At 37.6% G+C, this 17870-nt stretch overlaps 3 protein-coding genes across 3 annotated transcripts; 1 reads left to right on the top strand and 2 right to left on the bottom strand.

Annotated features, from left to right (window-relative positions):
* Positions 1-28: 28 nt before the first annotated feature.
* On the bottom strand, positions 29-4988 carry LOC114536344. Its single transcript, XM_028557711.1, has 8 exons — positions 4877-4988; positions 4412-4504; positions 4153-4332; positions 2501-3751; positions 2275-2403; positions 1786-1863; positions 1558-1633; positions 29-523 (listed from the first exon to the last, which is right to left on the bottom strand). The coding sequence occupies exons 4-8, from the start codon at positions 3747-3749 to the stop codon at positions 310-312; spliced, it is 1746 nt and encodes a 581-aa protein (XP_028413512.1). The 5' UTR covers positions 3750-3751; positions 4153-4332; positions 4412-4504; positions 4877-4988; the 3' UTR covers positions 29-309.
* Positions 4989-5064: 76 nt separating this feature from the next.
* Positions 5065-7280, top strand: LOC114536345 (radial spoke head 1 homolog). The gene is made up of 3 exons (XM_028557713.1): positions 5065-5996; positions 6324-6520; positions 6805-7280. The coding sequence occupies exons 1-3, from the start codon at positions 5821-5823 to the stop codon at positions 7098-7100; spliced, it is 669 nt and encodes a 222-aa protein (XP_028413514.1). The 5' UTR covers positions 5065-5820; the 3' UTR covers positions 7101-7280.
* A 243-nt stretch (positions 7281-7523) lies between these two features.
* On the bottom strand, positions 7524-9017 carry LOC114536346 (adrenodoxin-like protein, mitochondrial). Its single transcript, XM_028557714.1, has 6 exons — positions 8786-9017; positions 8657-8711; positions 8454-8560; positions 8232-8319; positions 8094-8146; positions 7524-7903 (listed from the first exon to the last, which is right to left on the bottom strand). Exons 1-6 carry the CDS (start codon positions 8913-8915, stop codon positions 7800-7802), a joined length of 537 nt encoding a protein of 178 aa, XP_028413515.1. The 5' UTR covers positions 8916-9017; the 3' UTR covers positions 7524-7799.
* Positions 9018-17870: the final 8853 nt, after the last annotated feature.

Here is a 17870-nt window from a genome sequence, read left to right as displayed (position 1 = left end):
TGTGAACTTATTATACTAACCCCTAAACCTTTAACACATTCTTGAAAAATATTTTTCTTTTTTGACCGATAAATATGTATTTAACCTCATTTTCGTTTTGGTAAAGTCATTTACTGCGCATGCATATATGCCCGGACGACTCTGACAAAGCCAGTCGTCACAACTATCATGCAGCTTTATAAGACTGAACATACGATATTGGTTGGTAGCTGTTGCAAGTTCTAAAAATGTTGATAGTCAAAAGACTGAGCACGCCTTGCTATTCACGGGAAATCTTGTACACAATATTACTCCTCAAAGACAGGGCAGTCACATCTCACTGAGATAATCCGCGTATGCCATAGCGCCATCAACAACAGGCTCCATTATTACAACATCGAAGACTTTATTCAGACATTCTCTGACAGTCGAAACGTTTACCAGTGGATTTTCACAAATAGAAATTTTACGAAGTTTGGTTGGCCATTCTGTTGACAAGACATTTCCGAAATGAAGAAGTGAGGAGGTTGTCAGCTTATTACAACTATAATAAAATATATAACTTGGTTAAAGGGTTAAATAAACCCCTAGATCTTATGATTATACCGGGTATGGAGTGCTGAACTGATAGATATATGATCAAACTGATATAGATTTATATTTTTATGTTTGTTAAAGGCCCCCATCACAGAGTAATTTTAAGGATTGGTTTTCACCTAATCGTATAATTGTCTTGTCAAGTTGTGTAGTCAACGATGACAATTACCATATGAACTAATTCACATTGGTGTAATTGATTTATTCGCTTGAATGAGAACCATTCGACGTAATTAAGGCCAAACGGGTGTGTATGCATGAATAGCGAGTATTTCACAAGTTATGCACACTCGTTTAAACCACTTGCATAAACAAAAATGCCTAGAAAATAAGGAGTTATAAGAATACTGCTGTACAAGGCTGTGGAACTGTGACTGAACCCAGGTATTTAAAACGAAGTTCCAGCTAACTTTTATTTTAGTTCAGTGCATTTCGTTCGCTGACTTAGAACGGCAGGCAGACAATTTCACATTTGCTTCCTTTCTTTAATCTCGTCATTTTCGGTTATTTTGCAATCAAGTGTTTTGTGTAACTCATATTTGTATTCCTTATCATTATAGAAAGAACGTCCTGAAGAATATTCCGCAAAAAAACGTTGGGATGGAATAGACAAAGAAGAATTATTTTGGCATTTCAGGTACCCCACGGTTTCGATATCAGGGTTGCCAGATGGGATGAATGAATAAGTCAAAAACTCAGACAAGACTAAGCTAAGCATGCATGACTGCGTTTGGCTAATTTGTTAGGCCTATATAGCATCCTGTTTGAAACTATTTTACACCAGCATATTTTTACGATTGACATGAGCGGAAAACTATCGGTTCTAAAATTAAAACTTTAACTTGGTTTTTGCTTGTGAAATAAGCATAGGAAAGGCGATAGGCAATTAAAACAAAAAAATGCGAAGACTCAAATTAGCAAAGTCAAAGAGGAAACGAAAGAATTTCAAAAAACAAAAGAATCTTGATAACTAATGCTTACCTTAAATCAAGAGTGTTCAATTTTGAAGTCCTGCCATTTATGAACACGTCGCTTAGTTGAAATACACCTGCATCACCTTGACGTGCATGAAATAAAATTGCTTAATTTAAACTGGAAAGAAATGCCCTACCTTCGAATGTAAAGCAAGACCAGTTAAGGCATTTTAGGAGCTCAGTTCCGTTACTATACGTAAAACTATGCTCAAGAAAATGCTGATCGAGTACTGACCCAATCTGTTTCCAGCCAACAGCAATACTTGTAGGATTTTGTTTGACGACAGTGACACTACCACGGCATCAGGAATAACTAAAATTAAGTCGCAATTATTGCATGTGTGCTGAATCCATAGGGCGATGCATTAGACATAGGGCGATGCATTAGATAATATTTAACCCACATTTATTAACATTTATACACTTTGTCACACAACAACTGCCGTTGCTGAGTTTTTGCATTACTCAAGAACACTTTCTCTGATCAATAGCACAAATGCTGACTTGTGAGATTTTTATCCAATAATTCAATTGTATATACCAAATTCATTCAGAGTGCAGTATTTTCAGTCAAAGACTAAGTCTTCTACACTACATTGCGTCAGGCATGATGTGAAATAATTAACACGGGGTCCAGGTTATATTTTGACTCGGCAGTTCGTGTTAAATTTAAACGCTTTATAGCTACAGTATTTAGGGGATACCAATTAATCGTTTTCATCACCTTCTAGGCTACAATAAGATAAATCCAAAAGTACCAAATGACTCCTTGAAATAAATTTACACAAACTGTAACTTTGATTCATATCAAAAAGATTATTTCGTAACTCCAATTTTCTGACCACCTCATTACCTAAAAACATAGTAATAGAAAAAGTAGCCATATAAATAACATAGCTACAGAGGTCACTCAAACATTTTCTATAATGCAATAAGACAAATATTTATACCTGCAATGGAGTCAAATATACAGGAGATATCGTCTGTTTTCAGACCACACGAAGGTAATGAGATATTTCGTAAACTACGGTTGTGTAACAGTGAGTTGGCGAGTTCCTTTCCACTGCCACCACTAATATCGTGAAAGCTCAAATATAAACTTTCAATGCCACTTGTTATATATTGACGTCTTGAACTTAGAAATATAGCCTGTTCATTCTTCTCTCTGTGGCCTACAAGCGGCGAGCATCCCGGATAAAGTGGAAGAACCATGTCTGCACCAGTGTCTATTAAAGAATGGAGTCTATCTTCCATCAACAAAATTTCACTATTTTTATGAGCAAAGCCTCGTTCTTCACAGAATGAACAAGTTTCCAGCATCTTTCCAAAGCTACCAATGTTAAAAATGAAGCCACCTACCAAACGTAATGACCACAATCCTTTATGTGTTTCTGTTGATCGACAGTTCTCGCAAGACGACATGAGCATATCGCAAAACATCTCCATTTGCCAACTTAGGGATTCATTCTCAAAAACAAGATAACGTAACGATCCATGAATTACAAGTTCATTAACGCTGGTGAGAACCTTGTTCATTTCAGGAACGAAACGTAATCCAACATCACACAATTCAAGAGAAAGTAAGCTAACAAAGTGAACCAATTCTTCGGAGAACACTCTCAAACTTTTGCTATCCATTAGACAAGAAGAGAGTTTGAGATCAGTCAAACAATTTGGGCGAAGTTGATTCAATGTTATTTCACGTTTACGTAGAACTTCTTTTGACGTTCGCATTGAAGAGGAACTTGCCATCGTGATCGTGTTCACATAAGGGATTTCTTGACAGGTGTCAGATAGTGAAGATTGTCTTAAGAAATGAGACTTTTGGTTTCCACTAAAGCACGCACCACAGTCGCTTACGACCGGCGTGGGATCATTCTTATCAACAAGAAGGCTTCTATGTGTCTCTAGTGATTGTGATTTAGCAAGAGCTTTTAAAAGTGTTTTCAGATTTTCCGTATGTTCAACTTTACAGTTTGACAATGAAAATGACTTTAGTTTGTTAGGTAGTAAAACGTCCAATATTTGAATCAAAGCCGCAACACTCCGGTCCTGCAACTGGTTCATTTCAACTTTCTCTAGTACGAAAGCAAGTTTCATGAGCAAGTGAGGACTTTGTGAAAGATAAATACATGTTGTATTATGACTAATTCGAATTCTAGTAAGATGCTTTATACATAGATCAAGTCCATCATTCATATCTGAAAGAGAAAGATAAGAGAGTTTGTGTCTTGTGGTCTGTCTTGTCTGAAAATCACATCTTCTAGACAAAAGATAGACTAATATATTAGTACTATATGTACTGTAACTGCATGTAATGCAAGGCAGGTCCAAGTTTCAAATGTTACTACCAGTGCTACATGTGGTGATTGTGGACACCCCAATGTGTTGGTATATCCATAGGACTGCCAAAATCATTTTTTTGGGTTTGGAACAATTAAAAATTTGGTCTAAATAAAAAGTTGGGGGGTGGGTCCCTCATTCACTTTATGGTTAAACTGCTGATTTTAAACCTACATTAAGCTTAATTATTAGCTTAAACTAAATAAAGCAAAGTGCTAAATCAATTTATAATTTCATATAACTGATCGATAAACAATACCTTCAAGTTGGTAACTCTCCTTCAAGGCAATTTCGTGAATAAGCTCATGAAAATGTCTCTCAAAATATTGTGTTCTCCACGGCTTCGAATTGAAACAATGACAATTCAATGTTGGCAATTTGACAACATGTTTAAAGTTACTTATGAAGTGAGCCTTCCACAATGAGTCAGAAGAAATGCCTTGAAAATCAGAGAGATTGCTCTAAATTGAAATATACATATATAAAAATAAGCATGAACATTTTAGGAAAGGCTCTACCTTTCAAGTTTAGGAATTCTTCATTTTCAATTGTTTCCAAGTCATATGGCTTTAGTCTCTGAAGGATTTGTTCAAGAATGTGCTTTGGCAAATCTATATTATTGTAAATTTGGATAATTTGTTTAGAACTTTTAAATAATTTCATAAGAGATGCAGAATCATTATTTCCATTTTCCATAATATAGTTTACACCTTGAGAGGTCTGAAATGAATATACCCCAGTTAATGATAATGAATCTACATACCTTTTATGTATGTTATATTGATTAAATTAAATTGACGGCTAATCACATTTAAACACATTTCATACAGATCTAGGGACATCGTTTCTGGTAAGTGCGATATGCCAGGGCAGATAGGCGCTGGACGTTTATAATGTTCCACTATCTACCGTTTGGAAACTCAGAACTTGGATTTATTGTTGGTCTCTTTTCGTTCCTGAGCCTGCGAAGCTGCGACATATACCTTTGTTGAGTTTGTTCCCCCGAGGGAGAGTCGTAGGCTGCGAGACAGAAACATCCGAACAGATTAACACACCAGGTCCACGGTCCACCTCCGTGATCAGAGGCGTACTTAACTAGCCATACCCATAGTCGTACCCGAGAATGACCGTAACCGTGTTAAAGTAACAATTTCATGCTAGACTGACACAAAGTCACAAACCGTGTTTACGTCACAGTCTACTGCATGAGATGGACGCACTTGAGCAACCTCGTGCCCAGAGTCTTCTTGGCAATTGAGATGAACGATTGCTTGAATCAAATGGAGGTGAAAAGAGTGTCCGCATCCAGATCTATATCAAAACGTTTTACTTTTGCCAGACGATGGTGCTATGACTGCTATAGCTCGTTTAATATCTGCTTTACTAGGATTGTCTAAAGTAGATTCATCAACGACTTAACGACTGCAATGCAATCCTTTAATTCCCTTGCCTCCTTTGCCTCTGCTGGTAAATGGATGGAAAGAGGGCACTCAGGGCAGCTGCCTCTGCTTCCACCCTGTTCTAACGTCACAAGATATTGCAGAACTAGACGCACTAGACTAGAGAGGGGTCTGCAATACAAAACGATATCTTCATATGATACAATGTTGTGCACGAAGAAGACAACAATCACGAAAATTCAGCATTTTGTTTAGTTGCTTTTTCGAAATGAAGTTTTTTAGTGGTCTGTTTTGTTATAGGCATATAGTCAGTCTCCGCTATTTTCATTCCACTGAAATTAATTTGAAAAGCCACCTGTCAACAAAGAAGGATATCCTATTGCACTGTTTCTATAGTTACGAACACATTGAAGCTTTATTTTAACAACACATTCACCCAGTGTAGAATTGCCTGTGCTGATATTGTTTCATTTTTATCTAATAACTATCGAATTAAGTAAGATCTAGAATAAAGTAGAACGTAAGAAATGTCTTCCGATGAAGAGTCAATCGAAGGTGAAGAAGGTCCATATCTTGGAGAATATGAAGGAGAGCGAAATCAAAATGAGGAAAGACACGGCAAAGGAAAGGCAAAGTTGCCTAACGGAGATACTTACGAGGGTTTTTATGAACATGGAAAGCGTAATGGACAAGGAACGTACAAGTAAGCTTTTGCGTGATCTAGACTTAGCGTAAATTAGTTTATAACACATCAGTTCAGCAATTTACCCCAGTGATTAAGGCAAACGAGCGTGAAATTATTCATACACTAGCAGCTTCATGAGCAAGTATTTGTATGATCTTAACAGTATCATAATCATAGTTATATACACAGTAGAGAATTAGTGACAAAGAGTTTTTTAAACTCTCGAGATCATGTCAGTGGTGTCACGTTTTGTTAAACCTCCCGGATTGGCAAGCAAAAGGGGTCGGAAGAGAATCTGGGAAAACCCGGCCTGAGCGTGTCCAGTGAAGAAAGTCTTCTCTTTAGATTTAGAAATGGTGCACGATACACTGGCAGTTACACGAAAGGTAAAAAGAATGGTTACGGTACATTCATCTATCCAGATGGATCAAAGTACATAGGAAACTGGATAAATGACGAAAAACATGGTTTTGGAACATACTATTACGTCAACGGTGATATTTATGAAGGAGACTGGTACGAAAATAAGAGACATGGGCAAGGTAAACTAACGAATATATTGCCTTTCCAGCCTCCCCCCCAAAATACGAACGGTTCTAAGTTTCTGAGTCTGACAGATTATGCAGGATCAGAGTTGCTTTTCTGCACAAACATGAAATGCAAAGTCTCGACTCTTTCGTTAAGAGCGTGAGGAATAACTGTGGGTTACTGGGTTCAAGATTTTTACTCTCACCTCAAGGTGTCTTTTTAGTTGTATATCATAGGACAAACCAGGAAAAATTGTACAAAAACAGCATAAGTACTAACACTTCCTAAATGTCTTCAGGTGTGTATACTTTCAATGTGACTGGTTCTCGCTACCAAGGCACCTGGACCAAAGGTATTTGTGAAGGTGCTGGAGAATTAATTCATGCAAATCATCGTTACTCTGGTCAGTTTGCAGACAATTGTATGAAAGGAAAGGGAAAGTATCTTTTTGATATTGGATGCGAACAACTGGGGGAATACAACGTCCAAGAAGATCAAATACAAGGAGAAACAGAAGAAGATGAACCTACTACTGTACTTAAAGCTTTGTGGAAACCAAAAACATTATGTGGTATTGAAGGGCAAGCATCATGAATGAACACAAATATGCAAACATAATATGTTATCCATTTATATTTGCAGTGGGGATCAGGGGGTGTAAACATTTAAGTCCAAGTTAACACATGTAGAAACATCATTAAATATATTGCATACTTTTTCATAATCATATCCTTAAATGTAAATTTACTTTTATCAGCAATATCTTTTATTCTCTATTTATATTTTCAAGATTTATTAATTTCTCAATCTTTTTATACTTGCAAGCTTGTAGGTTTGTGTTCATTTACATAATAAATGTTCATAAATGGTAACACAGAGCTTCTCGCTCAATCAGGTAAAACTTCTATAGAGTATTCTATATTTATTATAATCAAACTAAACTAAATGAAGTTGAACACAAAAATATATTTGTCCTTCAAATATTCAATTTTTGATTTAAATTATACATGTATATAATCTTCCTTTAAATATTTTTTACACTACTGGCTTTATTGCAACATCACTGTGTACCTAATTACTTGGCATTTTTTTTTGGAAAAAACATAGCAGCTATTTTTCTGCAATGGAAAATCTCATCTAAAGATGCAAGCTACTCCTTACAAAACTGGTTGGACTGGGAAGTTTCCTTTGCATGTGAGTTGCTGGTCAGAAAAAAGGTTGGAAAACAAAGAAAACTTTCCAGTCACAGGTTCGTAGATTAGAAAAAGTGCCAAATAAGCTACTGTGTGTGCCTCAATGTGGTTGAGGGACATGGCCATCAACATAAAAGTTCCTTGTGCCTTTTGGTAAGGTCAACTCAATACCATCCATTTCTTTATTTAAGATAATCTGACAACCTAAATATGTAGTAAACAAGATGCATTAACAACTTAAAAATGAGGCAATATTTAAAGATTTGCACAAAGTGAACATTTGCTATCCTTATTTTGCAAGTATCACACAGGCTGTTGGATCAAGACAAAAATTTGGGTTTTTTCCCTGAACAAATTGTTAGGGAATCAGTCAACCACTTAATATAAAACTTACTAAGTCTTGAGTTTTCCTGTAAAAAGGGTGCCATATCCAACATATCATCTTCCCTGAAATTATATTCACATTCATTGCAGGATTTAATTACTTCCTATGACATAATGACAATACAACATGTCTTTCTAGAAATCTCACCCCTCTTCAGGCTCAGGTAATATCTCAAAATACTCTTCTTTTACATAAACATGGCATGTGGAACAAGCCAGAGAAGCTTCACACGCACCTGTTTCCATTTCAAGAAAATTTAGTTGGTTTAGCAATTACTCTACAACACAGTGCTAAGTTTCTCAGTTGCGCCAGAAATCTCAGAAGGTGCCCCACAGATAAAATTTCAATAGGCATATAGACCTTATATACCTTCGATTTCCACATTATGACGATGCGCTAAATACATGACATTATCTCCGACTTTTCCCTGCACTGATATACATTGACCATTCTGATCAATAAATTTCACGTTGACGCTGCAAGGTATAAATATCGTATGCAAATTTACCCACACAATTTTATGAAAGTGTCGAAACTCGAAAGGCGGCCGGACGAGTCCATACGTGACTCACATTTCATCAGGAGATTTCGGATCTTCCCACTCGTATTCACCAGCATAACTAGCTCCTAAATGAAGGAAAACATTTCTTGCTTAAAGAGTAGACGAGTAATATGTCAAGAAAAGGTTTAAAGCACTTTACTTCCACTCTGGAACGTCCTCCAGCTCCACGTGGGTAGGTTTTTGCAAAAAACGACGCCTTTTCTATTACCAAAGTAGCTTACTGATGGACGTACAAATAAAGGAAGACAATATTTAATTAATCCAGCCATTTTACAGGCATTTTAAGTCAAAGTACATAATAAGTATCGCAGATAACTGGCAGAAATTACTCTGTATAACATTATGTCAGTGAACTTCATTATGTATGTCCGCCATCTTGGATTTGACAAGCAGAGCCAGAGCTTGAAGCCTGGGAACCACTGGTTTGCGGCGCATATTTAGGATCTCGGCGCACCAATGGTTCGAAAACTAACCTATTCTAAAATAATCCTGTCAGTGGTTAGCACTTGATATACTGCTAATCTTCATAAATACCTTCATTTCATCATTCACTTCGTAATCTAAACATAGATCGTGGGGAAATTTTTTCTGTAGGCCAACCATTTCAAATATCATTTTGCTGAAAAAACCCCTCGCAATATAGCCAACAATGAAAGCTTTTTTAGCCACCTGAAAAAGTCAAATTTATGGCTCGAGTATTTATATATATATTTCTTTTATCCAACATTTTTCTGACGTGTCTATAGATTAATCCAAACAATGTCGGGTTGACGATGAAAAGCACCATGGTTGGTAATCCTTAATTTCGCTCGGTTTTCTCTTTTTAAACTGATCTGTGCGTATTTACAACGGCAGTTACTATCGGACTGAATTGGAAGGATTTGAACAATTGATCTATGCTCTGGGCCAAGGTGAATGATTTATTACATGAATTGCAGAATAGAGAAGATGCAAAACCATTTATCAGCTCCAATCTGAGCAATGATTTGAAAGTTGTTTTCCTCAGCACGTGTTCAAGAGTGTGTCCTCGTTTCTACGTAACATTAAGGTGAGAGTAATGTCACTAATGTTTACTTTGAACTGAGTTTGAAGCATGTATATGCCTTACTATCCTCAAGGCATTTTAAAGGGTATATTGTATTGGCATATATAAGTATATAAAGGGAGCGGAAATAGTCGACCTTTTCCTCGGTTCGGTTGTTCGTGGTCAAGCGCCTGAATTCACTTGTATTTAATCAAAATGAGCACATAAAGCTTAGAAGATATGAGCGGTAAAGCTTAGAAGATCGACTTTTCTGAATGTTTTTATTAACCATGAATGAATGAAGATGCAAAATGTACAAAAATTCACAGAGGACTGATTTTATCATTCTGATGTCGCCACGAATTTTCACTTGAGCTCAGGTTTTATATCTTAATTCTGTAATAAAGAAGAACGGAATCATGATTCATGACTATCACTTCGGGACTTGGGTGGAAACCAGTTTTTCAGCCATTCCTTTATCCTTACCTTACCTCATCACACGCCCCTGTCAGCCTTCGTGCCGGGCAGAGCCCTGCCCCGCAGGGAATACTGACCAATATCAGGTAGTGCAGCTGGTTTCATTGTCAAAGCAAATCTTGGAACAGTCGTTGATTTCTGTTTTAGTAAACGACTATCACTTCGTCTTGGTGTCATTCCTTCCTCTTTTATTCCTGGCAGAAGCTTGGGCTTCCATGGATCACTGGAACCAAATCCTAGACTTGCTTGAACACCTGCGACTTTTGACGCAAGCTCAGGAGCTGATTCTCCGACATTTAAAGGCACAAGGGCTGCAGGTAGCCTGCACTCGGGTGTACGGTACGCGGGCTCAGGTCTGCCGTTGTTCACATTTTCTGTGCCCGTCTGTCTTATATTGTTGTGTGACATTGCGAGGCCTGTTCTCTGGCAAGTTTCTTGAATGTAGGAGTCCTCGTCATCGGACGGTTGTGGGCAAGGATCATATGTAGGCAGAGTATACGAAAGTTCTCTATTCATTTGATATTGGTCATTGATAGGACTGTGTTCTAATCTTTCTTTTGTTATTACGTTCTATAATTGATAAAGAAAGTAGGTTCACATGAAACTCAAGTGAAGACGATGTGACTGACTGGATAGATTTACTCATTCCACAGCAACAAAATCAGTTTGCCAAAAATAAGCTTTTCTCTCTCCATGTTATACTTTTCAGTGTTAAAGTAATGAGTCAATCCAATGTGGATGAAGAATATTTTTAGTTCAGTAATGGTCTATTAAATCCACTCCTCTGGTACTATGCCTGCGTAGGCAGGTGACGCGGACGCAACAATTGCATAAGGAACAATCATCTACCTAATATTGCAAATATATATTTTGCAGTTGATACGAATTCTCTAAGTTAAACTTACTTCAATATTCACTCCACGACCCAGGCCCGACATCGACCTTGACTCTAATTTTAAGCTCACTGGAGATTGCATTGTTGCTCCAATACCTTGGTATGACATTCGTCTATTCGGCGAAGCTAAAGAAAGATATCATGAATAACCACTGTGGCCTAATATTGTTTAACGTCGCCAAAAGTAATCAAGTATAACTTCTGGTAGGCAGTAATTTACTTCATAAATTGCCACTTTGACTTGATATCATAAAATGTCGTCAGATCATACCTGATCTTGGCTTTAAAACACCATCCCGAAATTTTTCAAGGCATCTTGTTCCGAGTTCTTTACGATCATAAATATATTTTTCTTCTTCTTTTTGTTTTCTCTCAAGTTCTTTTTTCATTTCAATCTGAGCCGAAACATTTCTTGTTGCACTTGTCAAGACTACTCCTTGCATAATTTTGCGTAGTTGTGTCATCGCATGCGAGTCCGGGCTTGCTGGCTTGGATTGAGTCAAAGGTGATTTCATGGCGCCTACATGAAGACAAATCGGAAAGTTTTTGTATGGGGTGATTTTTTAGATTATTATGATATTATGATAAGATGATGCAGTTTTTTTCTTACCTTTATTGTCTAAATGTATTGATTCTTTCACTAGATTTGTAGCTAACAATTCATCCCTTCTTTGACCATTTGAATTTGTTTCCTGTTCTCTAACGTTTTCATGCATGCCGCGATTTTCCATTCTTGTTTCTCTCTCCAGTGACATATCTGATATTGAACTTAGAACGAAAAATCGACTGTTGCAATCATTTTGAATGGAATTTCAAAAATCCCTTGAAGTTTAATGAATCTGGTGTTCCATGCATACATCTGATTTGGAATTAGTAAGATATTGCTGATCCATTACGATGTAGATCATGTAACAATGCTTTACTTCAGTATCTTAGAAACAGGGCTTGTCAACGTTCAGACGGGGCAAAGAGAATTTTTTTTCTCAAAATATCAATGTTAAATTCACAATTGTTAACACGCAGTTTAAATTTCTTTGCATGCGCAAAACATTTTGTGCATTCTCTGATGTTTAGGGGAAGATCCTTTTCAAGAACTAAAAAGTTTCATACCTAATATCTGACAGTGTATTCAGTTGATAATCAGGGTCCTGAATCATATCTTGATATGGCTGCTTCATCTCATATTTATCATTAGGTTTGTCTTCTAACGAAACTTTCGGATGTTGAAAATTTTTTACTTCATCTTCATAAGTATTGGCACCAAATAAAATTTGTCTGTCATATTGCAACCTCTCGACATTTAAATCTCCTGTGCCTGAGTTATCGCTCGACGATGTACTTGAAGGAGGCTCACCACAAGGAACAAAGTCATCTTCCGAGACAGCCTCCCGTCTTCGTTCATTTCCCACTATGTCTTTTGTAACCAGTCGTTTAATTGAATCCTTTCCATGGATTTCTATTTCTTTATTCAATTGAAAATCTTTTGTTTCACTCGAGACATCGCTACTGCAAAGCAAGAAGTCATCTTCTAAAGCAGCCTGCCGTCTTCGTTCATTTCCCGCTGTGTCTTTTGTAACCAGTCGTTTAATTGAATCTTTTCCATGAATTTCTATTTCTTCATTCAATTGAAAATTTTTTGTTCCACTCGAGACATCGCTACTGCAAAGCAAGAAGTCATCTTCTAAAGCAGCCTGCCGTCTTCGTTCATTTCCCGCTGTGTCTTTTATAACCAGTCGTTTAATTGAATCCGTTCCATGGATTTCTATTTCTTCATTCAATTGAAAATCTTTTGTTCCACTTGATGCTTCGCTACTGCAAAGCAAGAAGTCATCTTCTAAAGCAGCCTGCCGTCTTCGTTCATTTCCCACTATGTCTTTTGTAACCAGTCCTTTTATTGAATCTTTTCGTTGGCTTTCCATTTCTTCATTCAATTGAAAATCTTTTGTTTCACTTGATGCATCGCTGCTGCAAGGCAAGAAGTCATCTTCTGAAGCAGCCTGCCGTCTTCGTTCATTTCCCGCTGTGTCTTTTGTAACCAGTTCTTTTATTGAATCTTTTCGTTGGCTTTCCATTTCTTTATTCAATTGAAAATCTTTTGTTTCACTTGATGCATCGCTGCTGCAAGGCAAAAAGTCATCTTCTGAAGCAGCCTCTCGTTTTCGAACATTTTTCTCTTGATTTTCCGTGATAAAACTGTTTTTTGTAATTTCTGTCTCTTCATTTGTTCCACTATGAGCCACGCAGTCGCTTTTTTCGGTAGCCCCATGTTGTCCCACATTACTCATCATGTATTTAACGACATTTTCTTGATTGTCACTACGAATTTCTTTACCTGGAGTGAGTGCTACGACCTCGACATTCCCAAATATAATTTGACGAGAACTTTTCTGCGGACTTCGAATCCCAGGCAATTCCGTCTCGTCAATGATAGAATTTGCGTTTGCTAACGAGCACGTTCTGTCCGTGGCCGATGTCGTAAGCAGTGTTCCATTCACTGTTAGGTCCGTCCCAAGTATAGAGTGCGTCTTTCTCTGTGAAACGACAGAATGGTCTAATTCTGCATCTTCCTTATCGCTGATTTGTTGCGCATGTCGTAAACTTTCCTTGCCGCACTTTGAAACGTCCGAATTTGAATAAATACGGGCAGCCCCAGTATTTGTTTCTTGCTGAGAAAGTTCTTTATTGGACATCATATCATCCAGTATTTTAGCGCTTTGGGATTCACTATCATCAAAATCGTCGTTTTCGATCTTATTTATTCCGTCCGTGATTTCTCTTTCTTCCTCCAGTAGTCCTTGTTCGACGTATGATAAGTTATCACTAAACGACGTATCAAAATCAGATTCACTGATATACCCATTTCTGTTTTCAGTTGACGTATTTGTTTTTGCCATCTTTGAGATTAATTCCAAGTTTTCGAGATGAAGTAATGGCATGGTTAAACTCGAATTGTCTGTCTGAGACAAAATTTTCCCTTTGGCAATTCCCATGAAATCAATACTTCCAAGAAACGCATCTTCTTGTAAACTGGGTTCAGGCGATGACATATACTCGCTACACGTTGTGTCTACGTCAGCCATAACTAGATTGGGACTCTTCCTATCACCTGAACTCTGTTCCAACGATGTTGTTGTTCCACTGTCACGTTGCAAGATACTTGATTGTATAAATGATGAAGAGTAATTAGTTTGCAAGTTCGCAGACCCAGGTAGCGACTCCACGGATGACATGTATCCAAAATCTCCGTCATTCTTGTGATTTTTATCATAAAGATCATCGCACCCTTTGCCTTGGGAACCAAGATCATCTAGTCGTACCATTCCATCTTTTTTATCTTGTTCATTATACCCCTCATGGCTATACATTTCCTTTTCCACGATATATTTTCTAGCGTCATTCGTATTATCCTTCTCTAAGGCTTCATGCGTCTTCTTTTTTCTGTTGTCGTCCGCATGGATCTTAACTAACTTTTTGTTCTTATCCAAACTTTGACTGACCACGTTTTCGACGTGTAATCTCTGGGAAGAAATGCCGACAGATATTTTTGATCCTTTACCTTCGTTGTCGACTTTCTCCTTTTCTTTGTAAATTTTCTTTTTGACTTTTACATATTTATTCTTAGCATCGAGTTGTTCATCCTCTGATTTGCTCGTATTATTCTCGACAGCGTCATCACATGTCTTACCCAGCTTTGTATCATTCGTGAATCCATAATTACGCTTTTCTCGTGCGAAACTTCCTTCATTTGAAATTTTGTATAAGCTCGAACCTGATGCACATATCTCCGAAACTGAAGAATCCTCTCTCTCATCCACGTTTCCAGCACCACCATCTAAAATTTCTTCAATAAGTCTATCAAAGTTTCCTATTTCATAATAATCCGCGTCCTTTTTTCTTTCTTCTTGTTCTTGCAAAATTTCATTTAATTCTTTCCTTGATATTTCTCTTTTTTGCTTGTCTTTTTTGTCGTTACCGTCGTATTGACGTGTCCCGCCAAATGTATCATTTCCATGGGTGTTAATTTCAACACCGGCCACCACTTTGTCCTCCCTAACGTCCACGTATTTTTTAAAATAGTCATCCAACATCTTTTTATTATCAACGCCATAGTCAGGACTTTTACCGAAATTTTCGTCTTTGCATTCCTTACCGACACTGGAGTCACCATCATGAGTAATAAATACGCACTCGTCTTTATCAGGGACTTCATATTTTTCATTTGTTATGCTTCCTTCCCCATCAACAACTATTTCATCGTACGACGATCTTGCTTGAGACGATTCAGATTCGTCGGTAATCATCATCTTCTGTAAATCACTCCTAAGTACCACATTGTTCTTGCTTAAATTCATGTTGGTTTTCTCTGGTTTGTGAGATGTGAGTTTTAAATTATCTCCACGTTTTCCTTTACGTCTGCCTTGCTTTATGTCTGCCTTGCTGTCACTCGCTATTATGGTATGATGTTCCTTTTCTGCTACTTCATCATCTGAATGGTTTTTCAACGTCGCATTTTGTTCCTGTCCTTTGCCGAAAACTCTGTGATAATTTTCTTCTGCTATTTCAATACATTTTGTATCATTTATCATCTTACTGCTTTTGTCTGCTTTTTTATCCGTGATTCCCGTCTGAAGGAAATCGTCTTCATCTTTGAACATTTCATTTCCATGGGACTTTAGATAACCACTGATCCCATTAGCATTCAAAGTTCCATACTCATTGTGTGAAGCCAAGTTATTTGAAATTTGTACCTCTTGATGTTCTACCTCTCTGGCGTGCAAATACTGTCGATCATGTTCGTTTTCTTGTGCAATATTATGTTCTACATTAGGTTCTTTTGACTCTGGATCTTCTCGAGCGATACCATTTTCGTCCTCATTTATGGTAGCACTTAAACTGGCTCTTTCAGTCTTTTCTATTTCGGAATCTGACTCGGATTTTTGCTGAGACAGGCTAACTGACGTGCACTTGTTGAGAGATCTTCTCTTTTTCACATCACGTCTAAAAATAACGCCCCCACTTTTTATTCCGAAGTGGTCGAAATTTACTTTATCGCACTTCCAATCATTACCAAATTCAGTATCACCATTGGCGTCTTTTCCAGCATTATGAAGCTCGCCATCAGAGACAAAATCATCATCATTTGATGCAACTTTATTTTTAGAGCCAACGCTAGATGAAACCTCGAGGTTGTACTTTACATCCAATTTAACAATCTTTTCACTGTTGGAATTCAATTTCTTATGATGGCATGATTCTATTTCTTTCGAAGAAGGTGACTCCTTGGATAACTTTGAAGGAAGTTTATCATGACTTAGGCTGGGCTGAATTTCTGATTCTTTTCGAGATACAACATTCAAGCCTATCTTCGCGTTTGAAACAACATCTTTCTTGCTAGAAACTACTCGAATCTGTGACGACATTTCTTCAAAAGATGGAGAACACTTGGATTGTTGACTAATCCGTCTTAAATCGTTTTGGAAGACCAAATCGTCATCACTGAATCCAACTCGATTTTCTACCGATTCGAATGGAATAGTTTTTAAATCAGTATTCCTATTGCAATCTTCACCACTTGCAGATTTCTTTGTGTTGTTTCCATGAGTCATTATAGAATTGTCAATTTCACTGACTGATTCCTCAGTATTTTTCAAAAATTGACCGTTAGGACCTGACCCACGACTTTGATCCGCTGGTAATTTGCTCTTCGGAACGCCTAAACTGTCCGTATTTGTTCTGTGTCGTATGATATCTTCCATACCACCAGCATGATCGCTCGACAGGAATCCAGAACATTGTGGAATGGTATCTCTCTGTTCTGTAGACTTCCCCACCATACTCTCGATTTTCACCATGCAATCAGTTGTCGGAACACCACCAGACGTACTTAGAATGTTTAAACTTGCCTTCTGAAGATTTGAAGATTGCTCATTGTCGTCGTCACCATTCAACACTGCATTCCACTCTCTCAAGCAATTGATTTCTGAAATGTCAGAATCAAATTCTAAATGATCGCCTTTAACACAAGAGTTGCCCAGCCCACACGCCATCATGTCGCTTGAACCCAGACTTTCGGTTACCAAGTTATTATCACAAATTCCTTCGAAAGCCCTGGCACTAGTGGCTTTCTCGACAAACACACCCGGCACAATGGTTGGAGATTTCACACTAGTCACCAGAACTTTATTCAGATCATCTTCCAAGCCTGATGCAACTTTTGCATTTGTACTTTCTCCGATAACTGGAATAGAATTTCTCGAAGTGGCATTTAGCGGATCACTTGGTGGCATTTCCGAGAATTCATTGATGGTATTTCGTAATACGCCACGATAATCAGAGATCTCATTACCATGATTTGAATCCTTCAATGCTACATTATCCTTCCAGTTGTCTTTTCCAACCTGAATTGTACTAATATTCGATTCGATCAACTTATTCATAGTCGAAACATTAGTTTCAGGTTTGAAATATTTACTTTCAACACAAGAGTTGTCCCGCTGACAAATCCCAATACTTGTGGGTTCGGAACTCTGGTCAGTCCACTGCAACCTTTCGCTTACCACATGATCGTCACAAATTCCTTCCAAAGTCCTGGCACTAGTGATTTGCTCTACAACCACACCCGGCCTGATGGTTGGAGACTGTACACTAGTGACGAGAACTTCATTTAGATCATCTTTTGATTTCCGATTTGATTGAACACTTTCCGCGGTCGCATTTGATGGGACGTTTGATGGTAAGTTTGACAATTCATTGATTGTATCGTGACGATATTCAGAGGTGTCGTTAAGCTTATCGTCTTTACCAACCTGAATTGCACTAATATTGAAT

The sequence above is a fragment of the Dendronephthya gigantea genome, unplaced genomic scaffold (genome assembly GCF_004324835.1).
Source record: "Dendronephthya gigantea isolate DGI-Jeju-01 unplaced genomic scaffold, DenGig_1.0 000133F, whole genome shotgun sequence".
NCBI classification, from domain to species: domain Eukaryota; kingdom Metazoa; phylum Cnidaria; class Anthozoa; order Malacalcyonacea; family Nephtheidae; genus Dendronephthya; species Dendronephthya gigantea.
The sequence above is the reverse complement of the archived record's forward strand: the minus strand, read 5'-3'. Positions and strand labels throughout refer to the sequence as shown.

Bases quoted from the DNA above. Each gene is read 5' to 3' on its own strand.
- LOC114536345 (XM_028557713.1), top strand. From the start codon at position 5,821: ATGTCTTCCGATGAAGAGTCAATCGAAGGTGAAGAAGGTCCATATCTT. The intron at 5,997-6,323 runs GTAAGCTTTTGC...TCTTCTCTTTAG, and splicing joins AATGGACAAGGAACGTACAA to ATTTAGAAATGGTGCACGAT. The intron at 6,521-6,804 runs GTAAACTAACGA...AAATGTCTTCAG, and splicing joins AAATAAGAGACATGGGCAAG to GTGTGTATACTTTCAATGTG.
- LOC114536346 (XM_028557714.1), bottom strand. From the start codon at position 8,915: ATGGCTGGATTAATTAAATATTGTCTTCCTTTATTTGTACGTCCATCA. The intron at 8,320-8,453 runs GTATATAAGGTC...AAATGGAAACAG, and splicing joins TCATAATGTGGAAATCGAAG to GTGCGTGTGAAGCTTCTCTG. The intron at 8,147-8,231 runs GTGAGATTTCTA...ATATAATTTCAG, and splicing joins TTACCTGAGCCTGAAGAGGG to GGAAGATGATATGTTGGATA.
- LOC114536344 (XM_028557711.1), bottom strand. From the start codon at position 3,749: ATGAATGATGGACTTGATCTATGTATAAAGCATCTTACTAGAATTCGA. The intron at 1,864-2,274 runs GTGATGAAAACG...ACTTAATTTTAG, and splicing joins ATCTTATTGTAGCCTAGAAG to TTATTCCTGATGCCGTGGTA. The intron at 1,634-1,785 runs GTCAGTACTCGA...ATGCACGTCAAG, and splicing joins GTTGGCTGGAAACAGATTGG to GTGATGCAGGTGTATTTCAA.